The sequence below is a fragment of the Piliocolobus tephrosceles genome, chromosome 5 (genome assembly GCF_002776525.5).
Source record: "Piliocolobus tephrosceles isolate RC106 chromosome 5, ASM277652v3, whole genome shotgun sequence".
NCBI lineage: Eukaryota > Metazoa > Chordata > Mammalia > Primates > Cercopithecidae > Piliocolobus > Piliocolobus tephrosceles.
In genome coordinates, this window is record NC_045438.1 from 165,632,524 (window position 1) to 165,659,663 (window position 27,140).

The following is a 27,140-nucleotide window of genomic DNA, read 5'->3' on the forward strand; positions in this document are numbered from 1 at the left end:
TAGCAACCAAATGATGGGCGGCACCCGTGTGCAATTACGTCGTAGACAGGGAGAGAAATGGAAAGAATATCGGATTAAAACAAGTGTGGTATTCTGCGTCTTTGAATGAATTACCATGTTCTGTGATTTTGTTTTCTGCTTTTCTGTAAGTCTCCCGTTTTAAAACATGTATCTTAAACATGCATTTTTGGTAACTAGAGCAGGTAAATGAGGGAGAATGAAGACTTCTGAAATTTGGCAAAAGTGGAATTTTTATTTAACCTGGGCAAAGGCAGATTCTGTCGCCCAGGCTGGAGTTCAGGGTCGCGACCAGAGCTCACCACAGCTTTGAACTCCTGGACGCCAGGAACCCTCCCGCCTTAGCCTTTGGAGTCGTCAGGGTTATAGGCTGAGCCACCAGGCCTGGCTTGATGGTTAAGAGTTTTTCTAACTAAGAAAGTTAGGCTCAAAAATAAGATTAATAGAAACGCTAGAGAAACAAGTTAAACTTTCTTTAATCGTCATATAATTTGAAATCGTACAAAAAAAGCATCTGGAGCTTTTATCATTTATTATTATTATTATTATTTTTGAGACGCAATTTACGTTTAGTTGCCCAGGCTGGAGTGCAATGGCGCGATCTCGGCTCACTGCAACCTCCGCCTCCCGGGTTCAAGTGATTCTCCTGCCTCAGCCTCCAGAGTAGCTGGGATTACAGGCACCCGCCACCTTGCCCAGCTTGTTTTTTGTATTTTTAGTAGAGACAGGGTTTCTCCATGTTGGTCAGGCTAGTCTCGAACTCCTGACCTCAGTTGATCCACCTCGGCCTCCCAAAGTGCTGGGATTACAGGCATGAGCCACCGCGCCCGGCCATGAGTTTTTATTTTTATTTGTTCCCCGGAAGGACCATCACAGGAGCATCATAGAAGCAAGTACTTCTTGGAAAAGAAGTTCTAGAGCCGACCTCAAAACAAGTTTTCAAGAAAAGTGTTACTAAATTTGGAAATACACTACACTGATTTTAAACATTTATAGAAATATATGGACACATGATCACTCTTAACCCATCCAGAAAATTTTAACATAATGACAACAAACTAGACAACTGAAGTTTCTTGAATCTCTTTTCTTTTAATAAATGTAAGGCCTAAAATTTCTTTTTTTTAAAAAATAATACATGCTATGGAAAATCTACTTGTAATCATTGTTAGTATTTTAGCACCTTTTCCTAGTCTTGTAAGATGTGTTTCAATATTAGACAGTATAGTTGCATATAGATGTAATTCTATGTCCAACTTGATTGTTACCTAATATGTGTTTTCAAAAGTATTGTCATGGGAAACTATTATGTACTATGGGAGTAAAAATTAAGGATACAAAACTAATATATACTCCTGTAATCCCAGCACTTTGGGAGACTGAGGTGGGTGGATCATGAGGTCAGGAGATAGGGACCATCCTGGCCAACATGGTGAAACCCTGTCTCTACTAAAAATACAAAAATGAGCTGGGTGTGGTGGTACACACCTGTAGCCCCAGCTGCTTGGGAGGCTGAGGCAGGAGAATCGCTTGAACTCAGGAGGTGGAGGTTGCAGTGAGCCAAGATCACAACACTGCACTCCAGCCTGGCGACAGAGCAAGACTCTGTCTCAAAAAACAAAAACAAAACCTAATATGTATAGTATAATCCCACTTTCTTTTTATACTTGTGCTTTTCTAATCTATATTGTATAAATAAGAAAAAGGAAAAATACAAAGCAAAGTGTGTGTGTGTGTGTGTGTGTGTGTGTGTGTTTGACTCCCATAGCCACATGCTTGGATGAAGTTGAGCTATTTGGATGACCTATGAGGTGAAAATGACTCTAGACCTTGAGTTCAATAACCCGGGTTTTGAGCTGTCCGTAGTGTGACCTTGGGCAAGCTCCATAACTTCTCAGACTCAGTTTCCAAATCTAAAGGAGGAATAAGAATGCCTACCTCGCAGTCTTTCATGAGAATTAAATGAACTTGTCAATGTGAAAGTATTTAGTACAGTGCCTGGCACCCGGTAGGTCCTGTATTAATATTTTTTCCCGAACCCTAGCCCCCTCTGTCTGAAGTTCAAGGTTTTCTCCACTAGGTGGTGGTGGTAGAAAAATAAATGAAAAAAACGTACTTCAAAAATCACCCCTCCTCTTAGATTGCTTTGCCAACCAAACTTAAACTTTCTTTTCGGATCAGCATAAATACAAATAAATTTAAACTCATAGTATAAGGTCCCAGGAAATGAAATCAATGTAAAGCAGAAACCTAGGCTTCCATTTTCTCCTTTAATACCTCACTGTTTAATTGTCTGCAGCTGGCCTCGGCGGTTTACTTTTAAGTGTGTGTCCATCTTCTCTGTCTGCCTTCCCTGGAGTCAGAATGGGGAGGATAGATTCAGTGGTGACGCAAATAGACCTTCTGTCAGTAACCACAAGTAGAGTCAGCCTGGCTGCAGTGCCTATGAGCAGGTATTTTATAAGCCTACTACTGTTAGCGAATCTTCGGGCATCATCTTGCACCTTCATGTTCATACCTAAGGTATGCTGGACAGTTGAGTCCAGTTAATCCCACATGACTCACATCCCTGCCATCTTTAGTCAGCGTCCTAAAAGTCCTATGGTTATCTATTCTTCCTACTCTGATTACTGCCCCCAACCCAACCTCATGTTCCTTTCTCTTCTTGACTTTCCGCTACATCTTCTGGAATCTATGCCACATTTCGTATTGTTTATCCTAACACATTTTATATATTTTCTTACTATTGTAAGTAGAACCTTTTATTTACTCTATTTTCTTACTGCCCTTTGTTGATATAAAAGAAATGCATTGATTTTTTTGTTAATTTATTTTGTACTTGGCCTTTTTGTGAACTCTTATTAGTTTTAAGTGATTTTCCATTGATATTCATAGTTTGAAAAGGAGTATATTCAGCCTTTCTCCCTGGCTCCTGGCACAGATCTTCAGAATCCTGTGGGATTTCCTGAGTGCTAGGCATGCCTTTATAGTGCTAATGAAGCAACTCCTAGTGGCTCCCTAAGGTTGGAACTTGGGACCAGCCCAATCTTGGGGGCTAAAAATTGAATTTGATTGCTTGGCCAGTGATTTGATCAATCATGCCTACACAATGAAACCTCAATAAAAACTCTGGAAACAGAAGCTCAGTGGAGCTTCCTGGCTGTGAACATGCTGATGTGCTGGGAGGTTGGTGTGCCTGGATTCTACAAGGAGAGTTCATGGAAGCTCCATGTCTGGGACCCTCCTGCCCCTCACCCTATGTGTCTCCTTCATAATAAAACTTAATAAAACTATGCACATACTCTGTATATTTTAAGTCATCTCTAGATTACTTAGGATACCTAATACAATGTAAATGCTATATAAGTAGTTATTATACTGTATTGCTTTTTTATTTGTATTACTTTTTGTAACCTATGCACATACACTCATATATTTTAAATCATCTCGAGGTTACTTGTGATACCTGATACAATGTAAATGCTATATAAATAGCTATTATACTGTATTGCTTCTTGATTTGTCTTATTTTTTGTTAATTGTACTGCTGTTTCTTATTTTTTCCCAAATTTTTGATCCACTGTTGGTTGGATGAGTAGGTGCAGAACATGTGGAAATGGAGGGCCAACTGTATTGTCAAATTATTGGAAAGATCAGTTCTTTGTATCTTATAAAGTGGAATGTGAAGTGACATTTGACAAAAGTCTACTTCAATCCTTGATTTTTAAAAACTCTAGTAAAATAGAGAAAGTTATCTTCTTAACATGATGAATTTTTTTTTTTTTTTTTTTGCCCTCAAACCAGCACCATTATCATGTTGAATGGTAAAAACATCATTGATGAGGGGAAAGGTTTCTTTTTTAAAAAATAATGCACTACTAACCACAAAAGGAGAAGATTAATATATCTTACTACACGAAAATGAGCATCGATTTTTTTATCTGAAGATACTACAAGAGTGAAAAACACAAGGCACAGAGAGGGAGAGGCATCGTAAACACACATCACTGTCAAGCACAGTGTGTAGGATGTAGAATAAGTCCTACATAATGATAAGAAAATGGTAGAAAATGTAATTAAAAATGAGTAAAGAACATAAATATGTACTTCATAAAAAACAGAGACCAAGTGACCAAATACGTATTTGAGAACATGTTGACTGGGCAAGTGGCTCATGCCTGTAATCCCAGCAGTTTGTGAGGCCAAGGCGGGAGGATCACTTGAACCCAGGAGTTCAAGACCAACCTGGGCAAGAAAGTGAGACCTCCATCTCTACAGAAAATTTTTTAAAAATTAGCTTGGGGTGGTGGTGTGCACCAGTGGTCCTAGCTACTCGGGAGGATCACTTGAGGCCAGGAATTCAAGGCTACAGTGAGCTGTAATTGTGCCACAGCACTCCAACCTGGGTGACAGAGTATGACCTGTCTCTAAAAGTAACAACAAAAAAGAAACCCTTCAACTCTTTAGTAATCAGAGAAATGCAATTTAAATTTATAAATGATATACTATTGCACACCCACTAGAGTAGCAAAAACGAAGTGTTTTTAAAGCTATAGAGCAACAGGAGAATTCTGATAGTGCTGGTGGGAGTGTAAATTGGTACACACATTTAAGTGTGTCTGCGTCATGTGTGCACATTGGTACTCACATCAGTCCTGAATGGAAAACAGCCAAATGTCCGTCAGTGAATAAACACATACGTTTTGTAATGTTCATACAACAAAATATTACATAATAATGAAAACTAACCGAGACATCTATACACATTATATACAACAATATGATGGCTCAAAGACAGTTTTAACTGGAAAAAAACCTAAGAAAATAATACAAATAGTATGAATACATTCAACCAAACTAAAACTGCCAAAACAAAGGTGTATATTTAGAGTGCACATGTAAATGGTAAAATTGCGAGGAAAATCAAGGAAATTATTTAAAAGATTCAGATTAGTGGTTAGCTTGGGAAGGACAAAAGGATGGAATTTTTGAATTTGGGGATTCTTGACCTGGTGGTGGCTTTATGAGAACTGCTTTTATAATTATTTATTAAATAGTATTTATGGTTTTATATACTTTCCATATGTGTATGTTTCAATAAAGGACATACATCTCTTTTATTGTTATATATCTTACATATTATATATCATGTATACTTATATAACATTTTTGTTATTTATATTATCAAAAATATGTATTTCATATATACATATGTTATATATATTTAATATGTGTCCTGATAAAAGAAAAAATATAAATTACTGTGACTTCATTTTATATCTTTTATTGTTATATATCTTACGTATTATATATCATGTATACTTATACAACATTTTTGTTATTTATATTATCAAAAATATGTATTTCATATATACATGTGTAATATATATATTTAATATATGTGTCCTGATAAAAGAAAAAAATATTATAAATTACTGTGACTTCATTTTGCAGCTGCTAAGGCCCTGGTATACAATAGCAGTAAGTGATGCTACACTGTTGATTAAGAAAACTGAGCTCCTCCAGAATTTTTTTCCTCTTTGGAATCTTGGCTCTAAATTTTTCAGCCAAATAACCTTTTATTTCTTAGAAGATTTGGTAACATGAATAACAATAATATTACCAATGATAACCATAAAAGCTGTTATTGATTGATTGATTGATTGATTGATTGAGACGGAGTCTCGCTCTGTCGCCCAGGCTGGAGTGCAGTGGCCGGATCTCAGCTCACTGCAAGCTCCGCCTCCTGGGTTCCCGCCATCCTCCTGGCTCAGCCTCCCGAGTAGCTGGGACTACAGGCGCCCGCCACCTCGCCCGGCTAGTTTTTTGTATTTTTTAGTAGAGACGGGGTTTCACCGTGTTAGCCAGGATGGTCTCGATCTCCTGACCTTGTGATCCGCCCGTCTCGGCCTCCCAAAGTGCTGGAATTACAGGCTTGAGCCACCGCGCCCGGCCAAAGCTGTTATTTATTAAGTTTCTCTGATGCATCAACCATTTTTATCTCATTTTTCACTCCTCAACAACCCCATAAGGTGAATGTTGTTATCCTCACTTAACAAATAAGAAACACTGAGGTTTGGGACGACCGAGCAGCTCTTGAGTCCACACCGCTAGTAGAGCTTGAACTCAGGCCTAGGCTGTGTGTCTCCATGCCCACGACTTTCCCACTAGGCTGGGAAATTTGCTTTGGCAACTTTTTTACATTAAGAAGGAACTATATGTTTATTTTAGAAAAACTGATAACTCCAGGAAAGCACAAGCCATGTTTGGTGTAGCCATCTTCTCTATTTAGCTATGGATCACAGTATTATCATTCATCTGCTGTGGATTGACAGTGCATCTTTTTTTAATTAAAATTCGGATCCTATTGCATCTACTGTGCCTGGATCTGTCCCTTTTTCCCTAACTATAAAATTGACACATGACCAATAACCCTATAGGTTCTATTTCAGTGTTTTATATCTAACAAATAATGTTGTGATGATATCCTCAGAGATAATATTTTGTGTACAACTCTATTTCTTTGAGGTAAAATTCTTAGAAATGTGATTGCAGGGTCAAAGGGCATGACCAAGTCGCCTTCCATAAAAATTAGAGCAATATGCGTTTTAACCGGAAATGTACAAGGCTGCCCATCTGCTCTCTCCCTCCCAGGCTTCATTCACACTGAAGATGTTTTCCATATACTAGCTGGGGCTTATAATGCTTTTTACCATTTTATGAGCTGCCACGGACCTTTTGTATCCCAGATTCTTCAATACTTTTGGACATATAGAATAAAAGCTAGCAACCTATTATGAGTCATTACATAATAACTTATTTTCAACCTGAAAATACAACTTTTATCTCTAATTAAAAAAAAAAAAAGGCACACCTCTGAGAGTGTGTTTTCACCAAACTGCCCATCAGCCATTAATGCACGCCTTATGGCAGTGTTTTTCCATGTGGAAAATTTCTTCTCTCAACCTTACCCTCTTGGGACAAGGAGGCCAACATTTGGTCAGAAGAGCATGACTTGGACTTTGCACTTCTGTAATTTCATGCCTTGTTACTATCATAAGCTTATTCTAGCTCTGAAATCCACTTCCAATTTAGAAGGTAGGAAAGCATTCCCGAGAACGTAAATATAAACGTTCTTCCTCCAGTTCCTAAAACTAGAAAATGATGATTCATGCTGTAGCGTGGGATTTTTAAATATTGAAATGAACATCCTTCGACTTTCCTCAATGGTTTAGAATGGAAAGTCACAACAGTAGCATGAATTTTACCTTGTAGCAAGCATTTTATTTTGTGTGTTCTCATGTTTAAAATTTTTAGCTTAAAAGAATCAGTGGGAGGGGGTTACGTATGTGGTATGGGGAAAGGGTGGAAAGAACCCTACAGTGTTGGGTTGGAATTAGAAATATATCAATATGAGTGTGAACTCATGATTTTTTTAAAAAAATTATATTTCCTTGCTCTGTCCTCTGAAGTGTCTAGGAGCAGTGACACCCCCGTAGCAAAAACACTCCTGGTGCCCAGGGCTTGATTTCTAAATACCATTCTGCCTAAGAGGAAAGAGTGTTCCTTGAAGAAATGGCAGAATTCAGAAATAGGGTGAAAACAGTACTGAAAGTAAGGAAGTACTCAAAAAATAATAATGACATGTCAGAAGTACGTAGGAGCCAGCTCGAAGGCACTTCCGTTGGCCAAAATGGGACAATTTGAGCATCAAAATAAAGAATGAAGGGAGTGTATGTCCATTTTTAAAAGGCCATGAGCTCATCCTGATACTAAAAAGAGTGAGGTTCAGGATGGGGATGGAAAGCTCTTCTTTATAAAAGAATACCAGTTAATAAGTATAGAAGAAATGGTAGAAATAGAAAATCATTTCAGTCACTGTGGTAATCACTGATTCTCAAGAACAGATACTGAGAAAATTTGGGTGATGCATTGTTGGGGAACATGATACCTATAAATTCCCACAAATTACTAATCAATCACAAAAATAAAAGGGTTAATTTTATATTTGAGAAGTCTGGTGGACACAACCTTAATCAGATCACCAAATTTAATATCACGAATAATGGCACAAATCGACATCATGTGCCACCTTTTGTGATGTTCTGAAAAAGATACAGTGTTACTTCTGTAGTTTTCATGCTCAGGTATGACCTGGTTCCAAGCATGAAGACACAATCAGGAAATTAGAATTGAGAGACATTTTATGAAGCAATTTGTCTGAAGACTTCAAAAACATCAATGTCATGAAGGATTACAAAAAAAGAGAGAGAGACTAGGAAGCCTCATCTCCACAAAACATACAAAACTTAGCCTGGTGTGGTGGTGCCTGCCTATAGTCCCAGCTACTTGGAGGGCTGAGGCAGGAGGATCGCTTGAGCCAAGGTCAAGGCTGCAGTGAGCTATGTTCACACCACTGCACTCCAGCGCAGGTGACAGAGTGAGACCTTGTCTCAAAAAGTAAAATAAAATAAAATAAACGGAATGTCCATTTCCTAAATCGATAAAAGGAGACTAAAAAGACATGGTGATTAAATGCACTATGTAATTTTTGAGTAGAGTCTGTTTGTGAGAAAGTATCTTCTTTCTCAAGAAACATATACCAATTCATATAGGGGTAAAGTTTCATGAGATATGCGACTTACTCGCAAAAGAGAGAGAGAGAGCAAACATGGAAAATGCTAACATTTGGTGAATATGGGTGAAGGATGTATAGGTATTCATTGTACCATGCTTGCAAATATCCCTGAGAAAGTTTAAGGGATATAATTAAAGGAACAATTTGTGTAGCCACTATAGAGGTAATAAACTGAAACATGTAATATTTCTGAAAAATATTAATTTTTAAATGATCCCATCCATATTTTTATCTAATTTTTAAAACTTATTTTATTTTCATTTCATATTACTTAGCTAATTGCTGTCATTTAGAAGTTTTAATGGTCTAATATCAAAATTTCCTGTAAATAAATCTGGATATTCTATAATATCATTATCTTTCTTGCTCAAGTATCCTATCTCCAAGCAGAAAATAAAAGATAGAAATTACTTTTTAAATTACTATTAACTTTTCTGTTAATTACAAAATCTTATGTTATACGATATTCACGTCAGGAGAAGAAAAGCATGAGAGTCTTAACTGTCTCCTGCTCACCTTCCTTTTCTTTGGCCCTAGGTGACCTAGCAAGTGTGGAGTATCATTTATGTTTCCCTGGATCCCAGCCTTGGTCACCGGGGACAGATAGCCACAAAATCTTCAGTTTTTTCCTCTCCTTTTAACAAGCTTACTTTTTGTTAATCATATTATTGGGTTTTGTTTTTTCTTAATGACTCTCTTGAAGTATAATTTACATATTATAAAATTCACCCATCTCAAGTGCACAATTCTGCACTGTTTTAAGGAACTGAATGAGTTGTACGGTCATCACTACAACACATCATCTGGTAAGATCCTATTTACAATTAACCCCCATTCCTGCACCCAGCCCCAGGCAACCACCAGTCTGCTTTCTATGTCTGTAGATTTGCCTTTTCTCGGCATTTTATACAAATGGAATCTTACAATCTGTGGTCAGTGTTTCTGCCTTTTTTTTTTTTTTTTCAGTTAGCACGGTGTTTTTGCTCATCCGTGTTGTAGCAGATGCCTTTTCATTACACAGTGCTCCATTTGTATGAGTATACCACATTATCCTCTCCCAGTTCCCAAACCATCGGATGGACATTTTGGTTGTTTTCAGTTTTTGGCTATTGTGAATAATGCTGCTGTGAACATTCATGTGCCGTGGTTTCTGTGTTCATATGTTTTTATTTTTCTTGGATATAGATACCTAGGAGAGGAATTTCTACGTCATATAGGAAATAACTTTTTAAGAAATTGCCAGCCTCTTTAATAAAACACCTGTACCATTTTATAGTCCCATCAACATATTTGGTGAGGGTTCTAGTTTTTCCATATCCTTGTCAACACTTGCTTTTCTCTGTCTTTTCTTTTTTTTTGGTAGAGATGGGGTCTCACTACGTTGCCCAGGCTGGTCTCAAACTCCTGGACTCAAGTGATCCTCCTGTCTTGGCCTCCCAAAGTGTTAGGATTACAGGTGTGAGCCACCACACCCAACCTATCTTTTTTTTATTATTATTATTATAGCTCTCCTAGTGGGTGTGAAATTCTGTTTCCTTGTGGTTTTAATTTGCATCTCCCTGATGACTGATTTTGAACATTTTTTTCGTGTGCTTATTAACCATTTTTATGTCTTCTTTGGTGAGGTCTGTTTTAATCTTTGGTCCATTTAAAAAAATGGAATGTTTTGTCACACTATTATTAAGTTGTATACACTGGACACAGTCCTTTGTCAAATATGTGACTTCACAGTATTTTGTACACATCTGTAGCTGGTCTTTTTATTTTCCTAATAGTGTCTTTTCAAAGGCAAACGTTTTGAATTTTGAGGAAGTGCAATTTATCAATCTTTGTTTTTATGGGTCGTATTCAGTGGTGATTTTTGAAAGTAAGGAAGTTCTATTTTAATGTGGATAACAGGGATGCAGTAGCTTTTTATTCGCATTTTGGTATTTGTGCTGTTGCTCCACTTTTGTGTGTAAACATTCAAGAGGCCTTGTTCTGGAAACATTCAGAATGCTGTGTGGAAACAAAAACTCGTAGTGTAATCCAGCCGGGTTTCAAAGCCAACCAGTAGACAAGAGCTATCGACGATGTTTCTTCACGTGGCTTCTTTGACAGCACAGTCTCTTACTCAGCTAACGGAAATGCCCCTTGGAAAGAATCAAGGAGTTCTTTTCCACAGCTCTGTAGGGTGTATTTTTTAAAGAAGTGTAACTCCAAAATATGCAGATACTGGAAAAGTGTTCCTGGGCCTGCTCATAGTCCTCACTAATGAATTTTTCCGGGTATAAGAGCATCTTGAAGCACACGGAACATTTTATGGGTACGGACTGAGGGTCCCGAGGCTAAGCGGATAGACCAGGATGATGATGCATGTATAACTTGGCTTTTTGTGGTCAAGCGTTGTGCCAGCAGTGTGCTTGTCCTGTCTGTCATCGGAAGCTGGGAACAGTGTGATGTAGCAGAACCAGACAACCAGAACCAGGCACTAATTTTAGAAGACAAGTAGCATGGATTATTTTAATTGACTTGTTTTTTAGGGCAAGTAGACACAATTGAATACCATTCTGTCTAGTAATTAATCAAATATGTATCGAATGTATATTGTGCATGGAAATATCTACGTGTGGATGCCTTCCAAATTCTCTTCTCCAGCCTACCCCTCTCCCCTGAACTCCAGTTTCTATCTCCACAGCCTACTCAACTTGAACGTTTAATGGGCCTGGGCTTGCCAGAGGCTTCAGGCCTGACCTTTCCCTCTAGAGTTGCCCTTCCCACGGCCTTCTCCATCTCAGTTAACGTTCACTGTCTCTTTCAAGTGCTCAGGAGAAAATTTGCAAAGGTGTCTACCATCTTTCTGTCACACCCCATACCCAATCTATCATGAATCCTACTGATTCTAAATGTAATGTGGACTCCTGCATGGGATTCTGGAACAGAAAAGGGGCATTTGGGGGAAAAAACCCCAACAACAATAAAGTATTGAGTTTAGTGAATAATAATGTTCGCCATGGTTCATTAATTGTGACAAGTATACCATATACCAACGTAGGATGCTAAAAACAGAGGATTCGGGGCGCAGGGCAAGGGGAACTCTGAGCTACCTTTGCCCCTTTTCTATAGATGTAAAACTACTCTAAAAGGAAAAGTTTATTACAAAAAAATAAGCAAAGGAGCAGATTCTCCTGGCCTCTGGCTCACTCCAGCCTGCGGTTGGTTTGCTGGAGCCAAGGAGATGGAAAGTCTGCTTTTGCGTGGTGGTGGTCTGGGTGGAGGATGTGGTTGGATCAGCAGCAGCCCACACACATTTTGCTTCTGGCAGGGCATTTGTTGCCTTATCAGTACTTCTACACAATTTAATCATATGAACAAAATTGGTAACCTCAAACCAGCTTAGTCTTTATATAATAATTTTGTCAGATAATTCATCTCTCACAAATTTATAGTTCCACTTCATTACTTTTCCTGAAGAACAAAGCTCTCTAATCTGAAAAATAACAAGCGTTTTGTGTTTTAAAAAAGATTTTGCTATAATTCATTAATACTACATAAAACGGAAAAATGTGTGTTTTTATTTCACATGGAATGCATTGACGTGAATTGAAAATAAGGATTTTTTTTTTTTTTAAAGAAACAGAAGAGCAGCAGAGGCTGGTGTTATAATGGGGCACAGAGGGGCTAGCACAGGCTCCAAATAAGAGGTGACAATTGGCCAGGCCCTGAAAAATTGCAGAGTTGTCTGGAGTGCAAAGTTCAGCCTCTGGGCGATTAAGGTTTTATGTCACTTCAGTGAATCGAGGGATGCACCACTGTGAGAGTCGGGCAGGTGGGTTGACACTCCCCTTTCTTGGTCTGTTCAAAAAACTGCGGGGGAAGTCCTAGTGTTGCTTAAGGAAAATTTATGAAAAATTTATTCCTGTTTCCTGGATGCCTGTGCCTTTGACCTTTCCCTAGAGCTATAAATGGTTAGAGACTTTGCAAAATCTTTAAGAACTGAGAAAATCAAAACAAACTTGCTAACTGCTTTCAGAAGATCTTCTGTATTACAGTTGGATATGCTGAAAGCTTAAGATGGGCAAACGGAGGTGGCTGTGGGGTTGCCACACCTGGCATTTCCCCGACTGGGGGAAATTTAACGAGCACTTAAATAATCCTGAGTCTGAAAGGGGCAGAAGGTCCAGGCAGATGATTGCTGAGGACAAATCTAGCTTTGTAAATCCAAGAGTATTGACACAATGATACGAGGGAAAGGTGAAGGTGATATTTCATCCAGTGTTCCCGGTTTATCCTCTCCTTACCTGACCTCTGAAATGGAGCCATTGGCCTTGAAAAGCCTGGTGTCTAAAATTAATATTCTTCCCCATCTGACTAAGAAAGCAACAGCTGAGCAACATGAGATCAAGAGCCATATTAATTTAAACAGAGGCTCAAAGTGGCATTTGAGAGAGAAGATACTTCCTCTCGTAGTGGACACTTGTCTTTTCAGAAGATTTATACGACTGAGAGTCAAAACTGTCACCAGAGACTTCCATAGTCAGTTTGAATTCTGCAAAATTTCTCTTTATCTTCTGGAACGTATGCTCTACACTTGGAATGGCTCAAGCTCTTTGATGTTATCCTATCAATGGTAATTATCTTTGTTTATTGTTATAACCTCTCAAATCTCCGTCCCTTTTTTCAATAACAAATTGTACCGAACTTCAGGTAGAGCTTAATATTTAATATTTCTTTGCAAAATTATTGTATCTTAGACCTAAACTTTTGTTTTAGTACATTAATTTTGTGTGGCTTCCTGATCGAACTTGAGTTTCATCTGCAATTAACCATAGTATTTTAGTTGTAGTTTGCCTTAGAAATAGCCATGCATTTGTTTCCTTATTTTAATAATTTTTTCAGGGCAATTTGAAAGAATGGTAAGCATGGTCTGTGATGTATCTGTGGAGCTCTGGTTGATAGTATTAATATTTGCATTTTTATTTGTTTGAATGTAAGCTCCTTATGTGGATAAGTATAATTTTTTAGAGCAGTGAACTTTAAACACTTTGGAACTGAAGAGTATCATTTTACTGTAGGAGCTGAGAAAACAAAATATTAAGTTTTGTGGTGAGAATCACGATATGGTTTTTAAGCTGAGAAAAGGCTGGAAGAGGCACTTTTCAGAAAATCTCCACCAGGGGGCCTCAGTTGTCAGCCATGCAGAGCTAGCACAAATTGAACTCTGCATCTCCCTGCATCTCTATGCAATCAAGAGATGGGTACATATAGACATGTGTATGTGTCTCCGGTATCAAAGCATATTATGTATTCTGCATTGCTTGATTTGTGAGGAAAGTATTTTAAGGAGAGTGAAAAGACTCTGAACTTCTCGGTACATAGCTGTTAATGCAGATGTAAAGAAAGGTTTCCGGGTGTGCTGTCCACGTGAGAGGACTGTAAGGAAACAAATTTCTTTTCACAAATGAACACCACACATTTTAAGGCATAGGTAGAGAAGAGATCTGGAAAAGGACTCATTTGGGGGAGATCCCTCTGGAGAGGGAGGCCAGGGGAAGCAGGAGAGACCCCTTCTGTGACAAGCCCTTCCCACTGGGCTGCAAAACCTGTGGTTTCAATTAAGCCCAAAGATACTTTATATTTTACATTTAAACTGGCCACTTGATCTGCAGCTTATTTTATGCAATGAGGAGCATATTTCATCATCCAGTGAAACTTGACATTGCTTCTTACTGTTTGCTTTTGTAATTTTAAAGTGAAAAAAATTTTTCCTTTAAAAGTTCCAATGTTGGAAACTCAATATGAATGTTAGCATTTCTTTTCCTAATTTTGGATCCTCCCTCCAGTTTAAACAGAAGAGACTTCCAAATTCTCACTGGTCGTTTTCCCAAGAAGTCAAATGTGTGAATAAGTGATGAGAACTTTCTGTGTTTCCTTTCTCTGCAGTCAAGAGAAAGAAGCACTGAAGAGTCATAATTGTGTCTTGATTTGTAAATCGGAGACAGAGGGAAACAAAAACCACACTCCAGAAAGTAGCTTAATTGGACTCACTACTAAGATGTTAAAAGTGAAGAGGCTGGAAGAATTCAACACATGTTACAACAGCAAACAGCTGGAGAAAATGGCCCTTTTTCAGTGCAGGGAAGAGGTGGAGAAAGTGAAGCATTTTCTGGAAGAAAATTCTGGGGACCAGGATTCAAGACCTGAGCATAATAAGGTAATCATGTGCTAATTTAGTCTCCTAAAAGTATTCATTCTGTCTTATCTTTTCTAATGTCATGGAGCCATATATCAACCCTTTCCAAATTCTGTTTTGTACTTGTGAGTACAATTAAAGAAAGTTTATGAATAGGCACCATTCCATTTTTGCTTCACCGAGAAGTGTACGTGTCAACTATACAACTGTGTTTGGTAAATAATTAGGAGGCCTTTGAAGCTGCATTTCTGCCAGCAGTCTACTTCGCTTTATAGTTAGTGGCTTAGGAGTTGCACAGTCAGCTTGTGGAAATGAAGAAGAATCCTTTAACGTGATGGATTTGGGCTTGAAATTCAGAAAAGGGCTGTGAGAGGCACAATCGTTCTGCAGAAAGAAGTTTCTCCTTTCCTCCAGACCTTGAGTTCCTCATGGGGTACATGGCAGAGCTGTTGATAGTGAAGTTCAGAGAAGGGACAAGAAAGACTTGCTGATGGCATGACTGGGGGGCTTGTATCCTCCTCTGTGCAGAACGAGAGCTCTGAGCCCAATTCCAGCTGCTTGTTCTTGGGAAAAATATTAATTTAACCAAGGGCTTGCCACATCTGAATTAGTGAGATAATAGTAGTTGTGAAAATGAAGTGTGATCACGTCTGTAAAGCACTCCACCTAGTATCTGTCACTAGAGTAAGCATTTTTAATATGTGTTAGCAGCAGCATCAATTCCCTCCCCTGCCTTGGCCCAGTCAGTTCCTGCCCATCATCCATTGGCTCCTTGCCCGGTGGGAGCATCGGGCAGTTTGCCCATGCCTTCATTCCAGCACATGCAGTGGTTTTGAACATGTTGATCACCTTTCTCTAGACAAGGCTCCTTCACGTTGGGAACTCGTGTTATCTGTTCATGTTTTCTCAGTTGCTTTCCCAGTAACGGGAACAAATAGGCACCAAAAGTGTTTTTGGAACAAATAGATCTGTTTAAGTGAATTCTGGTTGAGGGCTGGGAACCATTATTTTTGATAATCAGAGCAAGTGATTCTTATCAGGCAGGTCTGGAAAACATCCTTCTTTGCCCACCTACTGTTCTAAAAAACACCATTCAGGTAGGAAGGGCGTTTCTAACAATGCAACAGACAATGAAATAGAGACATTGTATATAAAAGGTCTAGGAGGCTTTTTATTGTAAGTGAATAAGAAATGACAAAATGTGCTGGAGAGAATACATGAGTCAGATTGAAACAGATTTTTTGGAGACCTCTGCTTTCCCCATGAGTTCAATATAGACCAAGAAGAAATATCTACAGGCAAAATGAAGTGAGACATGACTTTCTCATTAGGGTTCTTAGTGGTACAAACAGGATAATTTTTTCTGTTTATTAATTTCGGTAGGACAGAGAAGAAAAAATATTCCTCTTGGACAACTTTGAAATCATCAACTAACCGTAATAGTTTATATGAATTTTGTTATCTTTCAAGTACTGTTTTTCTCCAAATTCTGTGATACAATTTTTATAAATGGGCAACACTCTAAAGAGTGAGAGAAGCTGGACGCATGGACGCACGGCTCACACCTGCGATCCCAGCAGTCCGGAAGGCTGAGGCAGGAGTGGGCGCACGGCTCACACCTGTGATCCCAGCACTCCGGGAGGCTGAGGCAGGAATGGACGCGTGGCTCACACCTGTGATCCCAGCACTCCGGGAGGCTGAGGCAGGAGAATCACTGGAGGCCAGGAGTTTGAGACCAACCCAGGAGACATGGTGAGACAGCTATTTCTACAAAAATAAAAAAAAATACAAATAAAATAGCCAGGCATGGTGGCACACATCTGTAGTCCCAGCTGCTTGGGAGGCTGAGGCAGGAAGATTGCTTGAGCCCAGGAGTTCAAGGCTGCAGTGAGCTATGACCGCACCACTATACTCCAGCCTGGGCAACAGAGCAAGACTCTGTTTCTGAAGATTAAAAAAAAAAAAAAGAGTTAGATAGTGCTAAGCTGGAACATAAATATATGTAGGGAGATCACTTTTGTGATAGCAAACTGCCTCCAGAAGTTGATAATTTGGAAGTTAAATATTTTTAGGGTGTTTTTGATGGAAAATTTGAGACTGTAATTTAACCCCTAGAAACCATCAGAGAATGTCCTTTGTAGTAAGTTTCATATCCCTTCTGTAACTCGGGCCTCCTGGCTTCGGTCCTGCAGTTGACACCCTGCGGAAGGTGGGAAGGAGTCACTAGGAGCTCCGTGTATCCCATTCAATTTCTTACTTGTCAATGGAGAAGGGCCTAGAGATGTCTGCAATAAATTTTCCTGTCTCTCTGTGTCCACGTGGAGAAGGGATAGGTGCATGTGTCAGACGCACAGAGTTCTCCTTTCCGTGGCCTGGAGCCCCTGCCTGCCCAGTTGGTGGGTGCCAGGGCAGCCAGCAGGCTTGGCAGTGGGTGGGTGGAGAAGGACATTCCAGCAGCTCAGATGTCTTCAAGTATGCAGACAGAGCTAGATTAACACGTCTTCATCTTCTGCTGGGGCAGCAGTAAATCTTTAAAATGCCACTCTTTTCTCTCCAGGGACTATAAAAAAATGCTTGTCGATTTTCTCCACCTATTCCCCTTTCTCTCTCATCCCTTCTCTCTTTGAGAAGATTAGCACAGCTAATCATAGTAGGAACATCCCTTGTGGTGCACTGGAAAGAATTTACTCTGAATTTCAGGCTCTCTGGTGACATGAAAACTTTGTTCTGGAATCTTTCTGTGCAATTTCTTTAGAGTCTGGAACTACCCTCCAGTCCCAATAGGGGAAGACTTTTATATAGATTTAACAACTTATATTTGTTAAAATAGTTTGATAAAACTCAGATTCTTTTTTTTCCTGCTTTTAATCAGATTTTTCTATTTCTTTTATTTTTCTTCTACTGAATTTATTTTTAACTATCTTCTTTCTTTCCTCTATGTTTTATTGAGTTTATGAAACACTTCATAGCCTACTTTTCTTCCTTCTACTTGAGTTCTTGTTCTTTTAGTTTTTCTTGTTTGTTTCCTTTCTTTTTTTTTTGAGACAGGGTCTCACTCTGTCGCCCAGGCTGGAGTGCAGTGGTGTGATCTCGGCTCACTGCAGCTTTGACCTCCCTGGCTCAAGTGATCCTCCTGCCTCAGCCTCCCAAGTAGCTGGGTCTAGGCATGCACCACCACCCATGGCTACTTTTTGTGTTCTTTTGTAGAGACAGGGGTCTGCCTGTGTTGCTCAGACTGGTCTGGAACTCCTGGGCTGAAGTGATCCTCCCGCCTTGGCCTCCCAGAGTGCTGGAATTATAGGCATGAGCTACTGTGCGTGGCCTATTTTTCCTACTTTCCTTTTTATTCTGTTTTCTAGTGACTTTTCTCATTCTATTATGTTCCAAGGGCTGTTCAACATCACCTAAATTCTACCTACCATGTAAAATTTTAAAAGTTTTCAGCAGATAACCATAGGCCATAATAAACTAGATCTAAACATGCATACATGGCGTGGTGTTGAAATCAAGTAAAATTTTCAAATTGGTCTGACTCACATGAGTGATGAGCTTGATAGCTACAGTGTCCATACCATTACGTTATAAATGATGAACAGGTTTCATAACTGTAATTAGTATTATTTTTGTACAATTGAATCTGGGTTTTTTCCTTTTGTCAGTTCTCTGTTATCTATATAGCAAATAGCCCTTGTGTTGTATTTCCCTCAGATTTACTTGAATATTTAGTAGGATCACCACCACACCCCTCTGCTGGCTTAATGAAACACAGATGTGCCCGGTAATACTCTCAGTCAACCATTCGGCCCTGTGTGCTTCTCACTGCTTTCCTCCGTGTACCACCCCCATCCCTGCACCTGAGGCCCGGGGTTGTCTGTGCTCCCCTCCTCACCCCTTGGTTTTCCACTCCTTCCTGTTCACCCCTAGTTACACGCTCCATCCAAAAGGCATGGTCCCAAGTACAAAAGTAGGACACAGGTTGTGAATACTCACTCTACAAAAATATGTCAGCATGGCCCACCGTTCCACATCCGCGCCTGTATTTATCCTAACGCTTGCTGATTTGTGTTTAAAAGCCTGCCGTCATAGGGAATAATTCTTTTTTAAAACCTGGCTTAAGTTCTTCCATATCCCAACCAGGGAGTATCCCAAAGCTGTGAGGGTAGAAACAAGCATGGCCCCAGCAGACTCAGGACCACACAGTCCCTGGAGTGTTTAAATGACTGGTACAGACGCCCCCAAGACCAAGCAAAGCAAAATATTTATTAACAGGACGTGCAGAGAGATAGACTGGGTTGCAGTAAAGTGTGGATCTTCCTATTTTGATTGCAGTTGGTGGATTTAACACCAGGTGGCATTTCCTGACCATCTGCTGTGAAATTGTACCATCAGCACCACCCATAATGACTATAACTTAGATCTCAAAATAACAAGTCTGAGGGCAGAGGTTTTGTGATTTTTAAAGTTGCATTTCCCCACCCCCGTCCCTGTGCTGCTCACCCTGTAAGGGCAGGAGAAAGGTCCCTGGCGGTGGCCCAGCCTTGGCAGCCAGCAGATGCCAGATACAGCGGTGCTAATTGTCCTTGAACTGGGAACAAACGCGCATTCACGGCGCTGTCAATTATTGCCAGCAGGTCTCCCGATGCCCCTACACCTGTTTCAGATCTGTCACACAAGGCCATCATATTTTTCCTTTTAAAGAGGCAGATTATTTGCTGATCACGTAACTGGAGACGTCCAAGCAGGACTCTGCAAGAACCCTCTGTAATTCGGTGACAGCCACTCCTCAGGGCAGAGCAAAGGGTGACACTACTTGAGAAGTGCTGGTGCTAGATCAGGGCAGGGAAGGAACATATGAGCCAAGCGACATCCACGGCTGCTCCCAGAGAATGGACTTCACACTCAGAAGAAAAGACGTCTGGGTTGTAGGTAGCGTGTGCCTTCTCTCGTCTTCAGTTCTCTGGCGCTTGGTCCGGTTCGTGATGACCCGGGGAGGCCACTGGCAGGCTCCTGCTCTTGAGGACATGCAGGTAGTAAAATCACTTTGATCTCAGACAGATTCATTCCTTTGAATGTTTCCAATCTGGGAGTGGCACTTGCCAAAGAAAGTGGAATGCATGCCCTGGCTGAATCTCTGCCCAGGACCCCGGCCTTAGGGGCCGTTGGGGTAATAATAGTGGCATGTGGCACATTTCAACCTTTCAAACACTTGCACCAACTTTTGGGGAACCTCACGGGCAGGGATTCCCTGTGCATATTAAAGTTGGTGGTCTGTTTTTGTTTGTCAGAGCTAAAAATAATGTCCATATCTCTTCATTCTCCTACTTCTTATATGACTTATGAAAAGAAAATAAAACGTAAGCAAAAGTGCTTTTATTCTTACTAAGAAATCGATTGTAAGCACAACACGTGCAGTGATCAGCCCTTCTGAGCATAGCCTTCTCTGCTTTCTCCTTTGAGCCGTTGTCTGATAAAGCGTTTCATGTAACACCATAGCTATTCCGGAATGGAATTCAGTCAGGAGCGTAGCAGAATTCTGGAAGAAGAGAAATAATTCCTATCCTAAGAATTTCAGCACTTTTCAAGAGAGGGTATTCACTTCTGGGAAGACAACTCTTTTGCACATATTTAGATCTCTTATCAATTAGCATATACTAAATTATTTTTAAAACAATACACAACAGTTTAGAAAGCACTATGGAAAACAGTCTGAATCATTGGTCCTGTCTGAAGGTGGGTTGATGGCAGAGTTTCTCAGCCTTTTTTTCATTATCATCCACCCCCTCCTAGACCTTTTAGGGTTTTTTCCCCTTAGTTGACTCCTCCCATTCGATTTTAATACCACATATATACAGCATACCTGTTGATGCCTTGTTTGTCTATCTGTGCTTTATACGTAAAAAGAGTAAGATTTTTTTCACACACCCCCAGAGGAACCAATTTTCATTCCTTTGGGGTGCTGTTGGCCCATCGACAACGCATGCAGTTAAAAACATTTCTGTAGGGGAGTTAGACAATCTATTCCTATACCTGTGTATAAATGCCGCATTTATTTCTTCTTCAACAAGAAGCCACCAACTCCGCATCTTGTTGGTGTTCAGAAGTCGGAGAGCTCCAGGGGTCGGGCTTTCCCGGTTTCCTGAGCCTTTCCAGGGAAGCTTTCCACAGCACATATTTCTGGAGCATCAAGTTCATTTTAAGAGGAATTACCCAGTCTTGGAATTGCTTGTCAATCATCTGATCTACCTTAGTTGAGGACAAAGTGAAAGAGATGGAAGAAAGGAAGAGTTTTTTTTTTTTTTTTTTTTAGTAAGCAATCACAAAGCATTATAATTCTCTGCAGGTCTGACCCAGCATCATGGTGAAGTCTATGTTTTTAGGCAGTCACTGTGGCCCAAGGATGAATCATTTTTCACCGTTTGTCGTATCTCCTGTGGGAGATGCCAAGGGGACTACATTTCTCCTATGGGAAATACTATGAGGGCTTTCATCTTCATCTTCCATGTGGAAAAGAATGTGTCACTCACTCGAGCTGTAAGATTGTAGCCCTCATAGCATTTCCCAGTGAAAAGGTCAACAGGTTTTGTGAGTTAATTAGGAGTATTGTGGATGTATATTTTAGAATGCTTTTGCAACTTTTTAGCCATAAAGAAAATCTCTCTTAAATTAGAGTGTACAGCATGTCCTCAGAGCTTTTCTGATTGCTAATGCATATTTAGAACTGTGAGCAAACTACTGTCTTTGAAATATCTACCAGCACAGCAGTTTTAAGAACTGTCTTTTGTCGCGGCATCAGTGAATCCTATTTATGATATGAATGTGCTCCATCTCCATTCAAGACAGAGAGCAATACAAAGGTTTTCCAATGTACTGTGTGTAGATGCCTGCCCATGGAAAATCTGAGTGTCCTTGACCAACGCACAGATGAGTCGTACTTATGTGTATGTTGTTTCAGCTTCTTAGAGTAATTAAAATTATGATAGTTTTATGCCATTTCTGTTGTTTTAACATGAGAAAAAGATCTTTATTTGCTCTCTCTGAAAGTTAAAACAACATAGTCAAAAATACAAATGTTGCAAATCAAGTCTGTGTTTCCAAGTAAGAGAATGGTTAGCATACTTGATAACAAAGTCCATAAATATAGATGCCCAAACTACGATCCTATCCACTTACCTAAAACATAATGGTTATAAAATGCACATTTATCTGTTTGTTTTCCAGATCTTATTTTCACATACTACTATCATGATTTTTGCTATATTTATGTGCTATCTTTATTCCTATTAATATTTTTCATATGTTGAGTCATATGAAAGACATTTTTAATCAAAGCAAAAATAAAGCGAAATCATGGTTTTGATGCTTTATTTATAGATTTTCTAATGCACAATAACATACACATTAAGTTTTAAAAATGGATTGTTACTGTATGATCTAAAACCACCTAAAGCCTCTCGCGGTGAAGTGGCCCAAAATCAGTCTCTGGACATCCGACTCAGGAAGCTATTTCAGGTCTTTGCCCTGTGGTATTCGACCCTTTCACTTATTTCTCATTTTCTGCCCACCACATGGTGACAACAAAAACCACTTCCCTCAAGACAGCAGACACGGAGAAGGCATATCACAGGCAGCGTCTAGTATAGAAAATAGGTAACAGGTAAAGTTTATGTAGGATTTCTTATGTGCCCAGCACCATGTCTCTACGATGTCATTCCTGAGTTCCCACCAGAAAGCAGAGCCCAAGCACGCACGAGGGGGGCTTGTTTTGTGAACTGACTCCAGGGAATAGGTGTAGGGGCTTGAGGAGTATGAAACAGGGAAGGAGAGAAGCCCCAGCAAGGTTGGGTTGCCAAGCTGCCTACTTCAGACAGGATGACCTCAGAGCCGCCCACCCATAGGACTGACGCAGGCACTGGCACTGATTCCCTGGGTGCCATCTCCGCCATCGGGGGGTCTTGCAGGGTGACTGTCCCCCTGGCATTTTCAGTTGCATATGCATAAATGCCAGTTCCCAAGAAGGTCCCGCAGCAATGCCAGAGAACCCTGGAAAGAAGGCGTAATGTGGTGGCCTGAGGTGAAGCACTTTCAGACTACACCTCTGTGGAGCTGGCTGCCACAGTACTGGCTGGAGCAGAGGTGGGGGAGAGCATGCGCGGAGGACAAGGAGAGGTGCACCTATTCTGATGCCTTTAAAGTCTCACTGTCAGCCATGACGTAGGTACTATTTCCTCCACTTTACAGACCCAGGAAGGCTCACCGACCTGCCCAAAACCCACATACAGAAGAGTTGGGCTTTGAACCCCATGGTGGTCTCCTAGCTTGCACTCTATGCCACCATCAAGGATTGTCCCGCTATACCCAATTTCGTCCTTCACAGTTAAATATCCTGTGCAAGATGAACCACGGGAGTCAGGAGATGCAGCTTCCAGTCCTGGCTCTGCCCTCTCAGGGGAGTTCTTTAAGTTCTTTACTCAACAGTATATGCAGGTCAGTTTCTGCAGCCCTGTCTACTGCACAGTGTTGCTCTTCCTGCCAAATAAAGTACCATGCCTGTGTGAAAGTTCTCTGTCAAATGTAAAATGCTGTATGTTAGTACTGCTGTCAGTACATTTCTCTTATGTGCTTAAGTATCTTTAGGCCCTAGGTCTTCTTAAATATGGAGATACAACCTGTACAATGAATCCTGGCATTTTGTATTAATTTTAATGATTTTTTAAAACTTCATTTGCCATTTTTAATAGGGAAAAGTATCTGATTTGCCAGTCCATTGAGGGTGATAGTGTGCTGTGTGCTCAGTTGGATACCAGTATAAACATAATCCACGACTCATGGCTTCCCCCAGTTGGGGTTTCAGATGCACACAGGTTATCATGGCATTCCCATAGTGAATGGGACACTGAAGGCTGTGCTCTGACCCACAGGTTGTGACTCAAAGATTAGGGACCTTAATGCATAGATCCCGAGGAACTTTGGGGGTCAGCTCATCCAAACCCTTCTCTGAAGAGAAACTGAAAGTCCGGGGGAAGTTAGATGGACTCACCCAAGATTCCTTAGTATCTAAGCATCTCTTTAAATATTTATGCCTAGAGTCTGTATTAATTTACTCAGCAAATAATTACTGAGCCCCCACTGCACAAAAGACACTGTGTTGGTTCTGGTTGGGCTCTCCAGTAATGGTTGCCCAATATGATTCTTGTTTGGAGGAGAAATTCTTGAAACCCAAAGACAAGTGAGACAGAGTAGGGACCCTTCTTAGGTGCCTAATGGGCACCCCTCCCCTCAAAGCATGGAAATAAAAAAAAAAATAAGTTTCTTCCAAAAAATTCCAGGCATCTAGCTAGCCCTGAATATTAAACAACTTAGTAAACAAGAAGGTAATAATAGCATAAAACAATAGCCAAGGAAGTTTGAGTGACAAAATGTTTGGTTCCCTATTAAAACTAAATATAACATCTTAACATATGTCTCTGGGTTGTTTTTCAGAAACCCGGATCCACACCAAATAAAGAAATGCCATCTGCTGGTTCATAGACCTCAGCTAAGGGGGAACTGAGGACTAAACTTTAACCACTGCTCTTTGTTCTAAATTTCTTCCTGAGAGGCCTGGAAGAGGTCATGCATAATAAGCCAGACCTAACATTGTTTTCTGCTCTTCTTAAATTTTTAGACAAAGCTTTCCCTCCCTAATCAATCACAAATAGGAAAGTCTTTAAATCCATCAATGATCTGTGAGCCTTCGCTTCATGATATTCCACCTTTTTAGGTTAAACCAATGTAGAACCTCAAAATACTGATTTATGATTTTGCCTATAACCTCTGCCTCCCGTCTTCAAAAACCCTTACCTGTAAGCCATCTGAGAGTTCAGGTGTTAAGCACAAGCCGCCCGATTCTCCTTGCTTGGCAGCCTGCAATAAATGCCTCTCTTCTCTTGCCAAAATCCCAGTGTCAGTCTTTGGCTTTGGCTTTGCCGGGCCAGGTTGGCAGACCCGTTTGGTTCGAGAGCACAAGTGGTTTCACCTATTAATGGTTACTGATGGTCTTAAAAAGAGACAGAATCTGTTCAAACAGGATCATTTCTTTAAAAGGTAAACATAGATACATATTCTGTTTGTGAAGTGCTTTTGTCCTTGATACAGAGACGCACGCTCTATGTGAGGATGTCCCTTAGACTACTTGGCAATCCAAGTAATTTAGAAACTGAAAAACTGACAGTGACAAGTGTGAAGTCTTAATTCTTTTCTGCCTGCTAGAATAAGCATGTTGAATTGAGATGATAATACAGATACATTTTTACAGTCTTAAAGCTGTGTTTGTGTGTAACCTATTTTGGATTTAGGCTTTTAATTTGGGTATATTTATTTATTCACTCATTTTATTTGACAAATGTGTAAATGGTTCTTACTGTGTTCCAGATCTGATTCTAAGTGCTTTGCAAATGTGAACTCAAACACTGCCACAACCTCAGGAGGTAGATACCCGCCAGGTTGGCTCAATGGATGATAATAGTGAATGCTAATGTTTCCTGTTGCATTAACCGTATTCCAGGCTCTGTGCTAAGTCCTTAGTGTGGAATCTTCACAGTGGCCCATGAAGTTGGTATAATTCTTTTTTTTTTTTTTTTTTTTTTGAGCTGGAGTTTTGCTCTTCTTGCCCAGGCTGGAGTGCAATGGTGTGATCTCAGCTCACTGCAACCTCTGCCACCTGGGTTCAAGTGATTCTCCTGCCTCAGCCTCCTGAGTATCTAGGATTACAGGCACCTGCCACCACACTCAGCTAATTTTTGTATTTTTAGTACAGACAGGGTTCCACCACGTTGGCCAGGTTGGTCTCGAACTCCTGATCTCAAGTGATCTGCCTGCCTTGACCTCCCAAAGTGTTGGGATTACAGGTGTGAGCCACCGTGCCTGGCCAAAGTTGGTAGAATTCTTATCTATACCTTGTAGGTGAGCAAACTGAGGTTTAGTGAGATCAGGAACTGGCCCAAAGTTATGAAGCTATATACCATCTGATCTTTGAAGGCATTCACTTTCCCTGCATATGAAACAGATGCTTAGGTGTCTTTGTAGAAATTTTAACTGAATTAAAAATATTTATCAACTATCAACAATCCCAACAGAGTGGGACATATTTTACAATTGATAAACTTACATTAACATATCATTATCATTCAGAGTCCGTGGTTCACATTAGGGTTCACTCTTGTTGCGCGTTCTGTGGGTTTGGACAAATATATAATAACATGTATCTACCGTTATAGTAACTTAAGAAGTGTCCAGATGAAAGATTAACTATTCGAAAACAAGCTGCTATCAGTGATGAATTTTCTAAGGACACTTTATAGCCACATGATCTGAAGTATGTTTTAAATTTGATTGTTGCTTTGGTTGGTCAGTTGATTTCTTTATGCAACTACAGCCGGCCTATATAGATAAAAACATCCACTTTCTTTACCACAGCAAATTGAGGGTCTTCTCTGCAACTGCAAGGTAACAGTGACCTCCAGTGGGGAAAAGTTGCAAAAGTTACTGCAGCAATGCAGTGAAGTCACAGCATTTTAAGCTAATTCTAATTGTTGAAACCAATGTCAGGCCACCCTCAGCTCTCTGTTCCTGGACACACAAGCTGCTGGGAAAGACTACACTGGAACTAATGATTCCCTCATGCATGTAGAATAAGGCTGGAAGATTATAAACTAAATGCAGTTTGCCAGCATGCTCTAAAATACTTTGTTTCGTTAAACAATGTATTAATATGTTTCCCATGCTCAGTACTTTTTAAATCATAATTAAGTCTTGACTACAGAGTGGAATTGACATTTCACTAAAGATAGATCAGGAAGGTGGGTAATCCAAATTTTATCCTGTTTAGCTTTTTATAGTGTCACCCATTTGCTAGTTTTGCAGGGTTGCCTGCTCACATGTTTTGCCTGATAATGAGAGGTTACATTGTGACACATTCTTACCGTGCAATCTAGTTTCACATAAGACCACCATCTTGAATTTCATTTTCTGCCTCTTGCTACTTCTGTGACACGAGGATATTGTTTAGCCTCTCTCAACTATTTCCTCACCTGGGGTTAATAACATTGGCCCCACAGAGTTGTTGTACAAAGCAGTTAACACAGTGCTTGGCTTAGAGAAAAAAAAAAGCTACATGAACAAAACAATACGCTCTTACTATTAATGTCGCTAAACTTTACACCATCTACCATTCTAGTAATTTATAGGGCATATTGTCTATGACCCAATATCTTTCCTGCTCAGAGCCCTACAGATCTAGTTTCCTGAAGGACATTTTCTTCTTTCATGTCTTTC

The 27,140-nt window shown here is 40.0% G+C and overlaps 1 protein-coding gene across 1 annotated transcript in view; it reads left to right on the forward strand.

The window, feature by feature from the left end:
• Positions 1–27,140, forward strand: part of MYLK4 (myosin light chain kinase family member 4) — a 104,357-nt gene that overhangs the window by 5,429 nt on the left and 71,788 nt on the right. Inside the window, exon 2 of the mRNA XM_023221062.2 lies at positions 14,579–14,849. Coding sequence (XP_023076830.2) covers positions 14,579–14,849 — 271 coding nt within the window. The remainder of the gene's footprint in view (positions 1–14,578; positions 14,850–27,140) is intronic.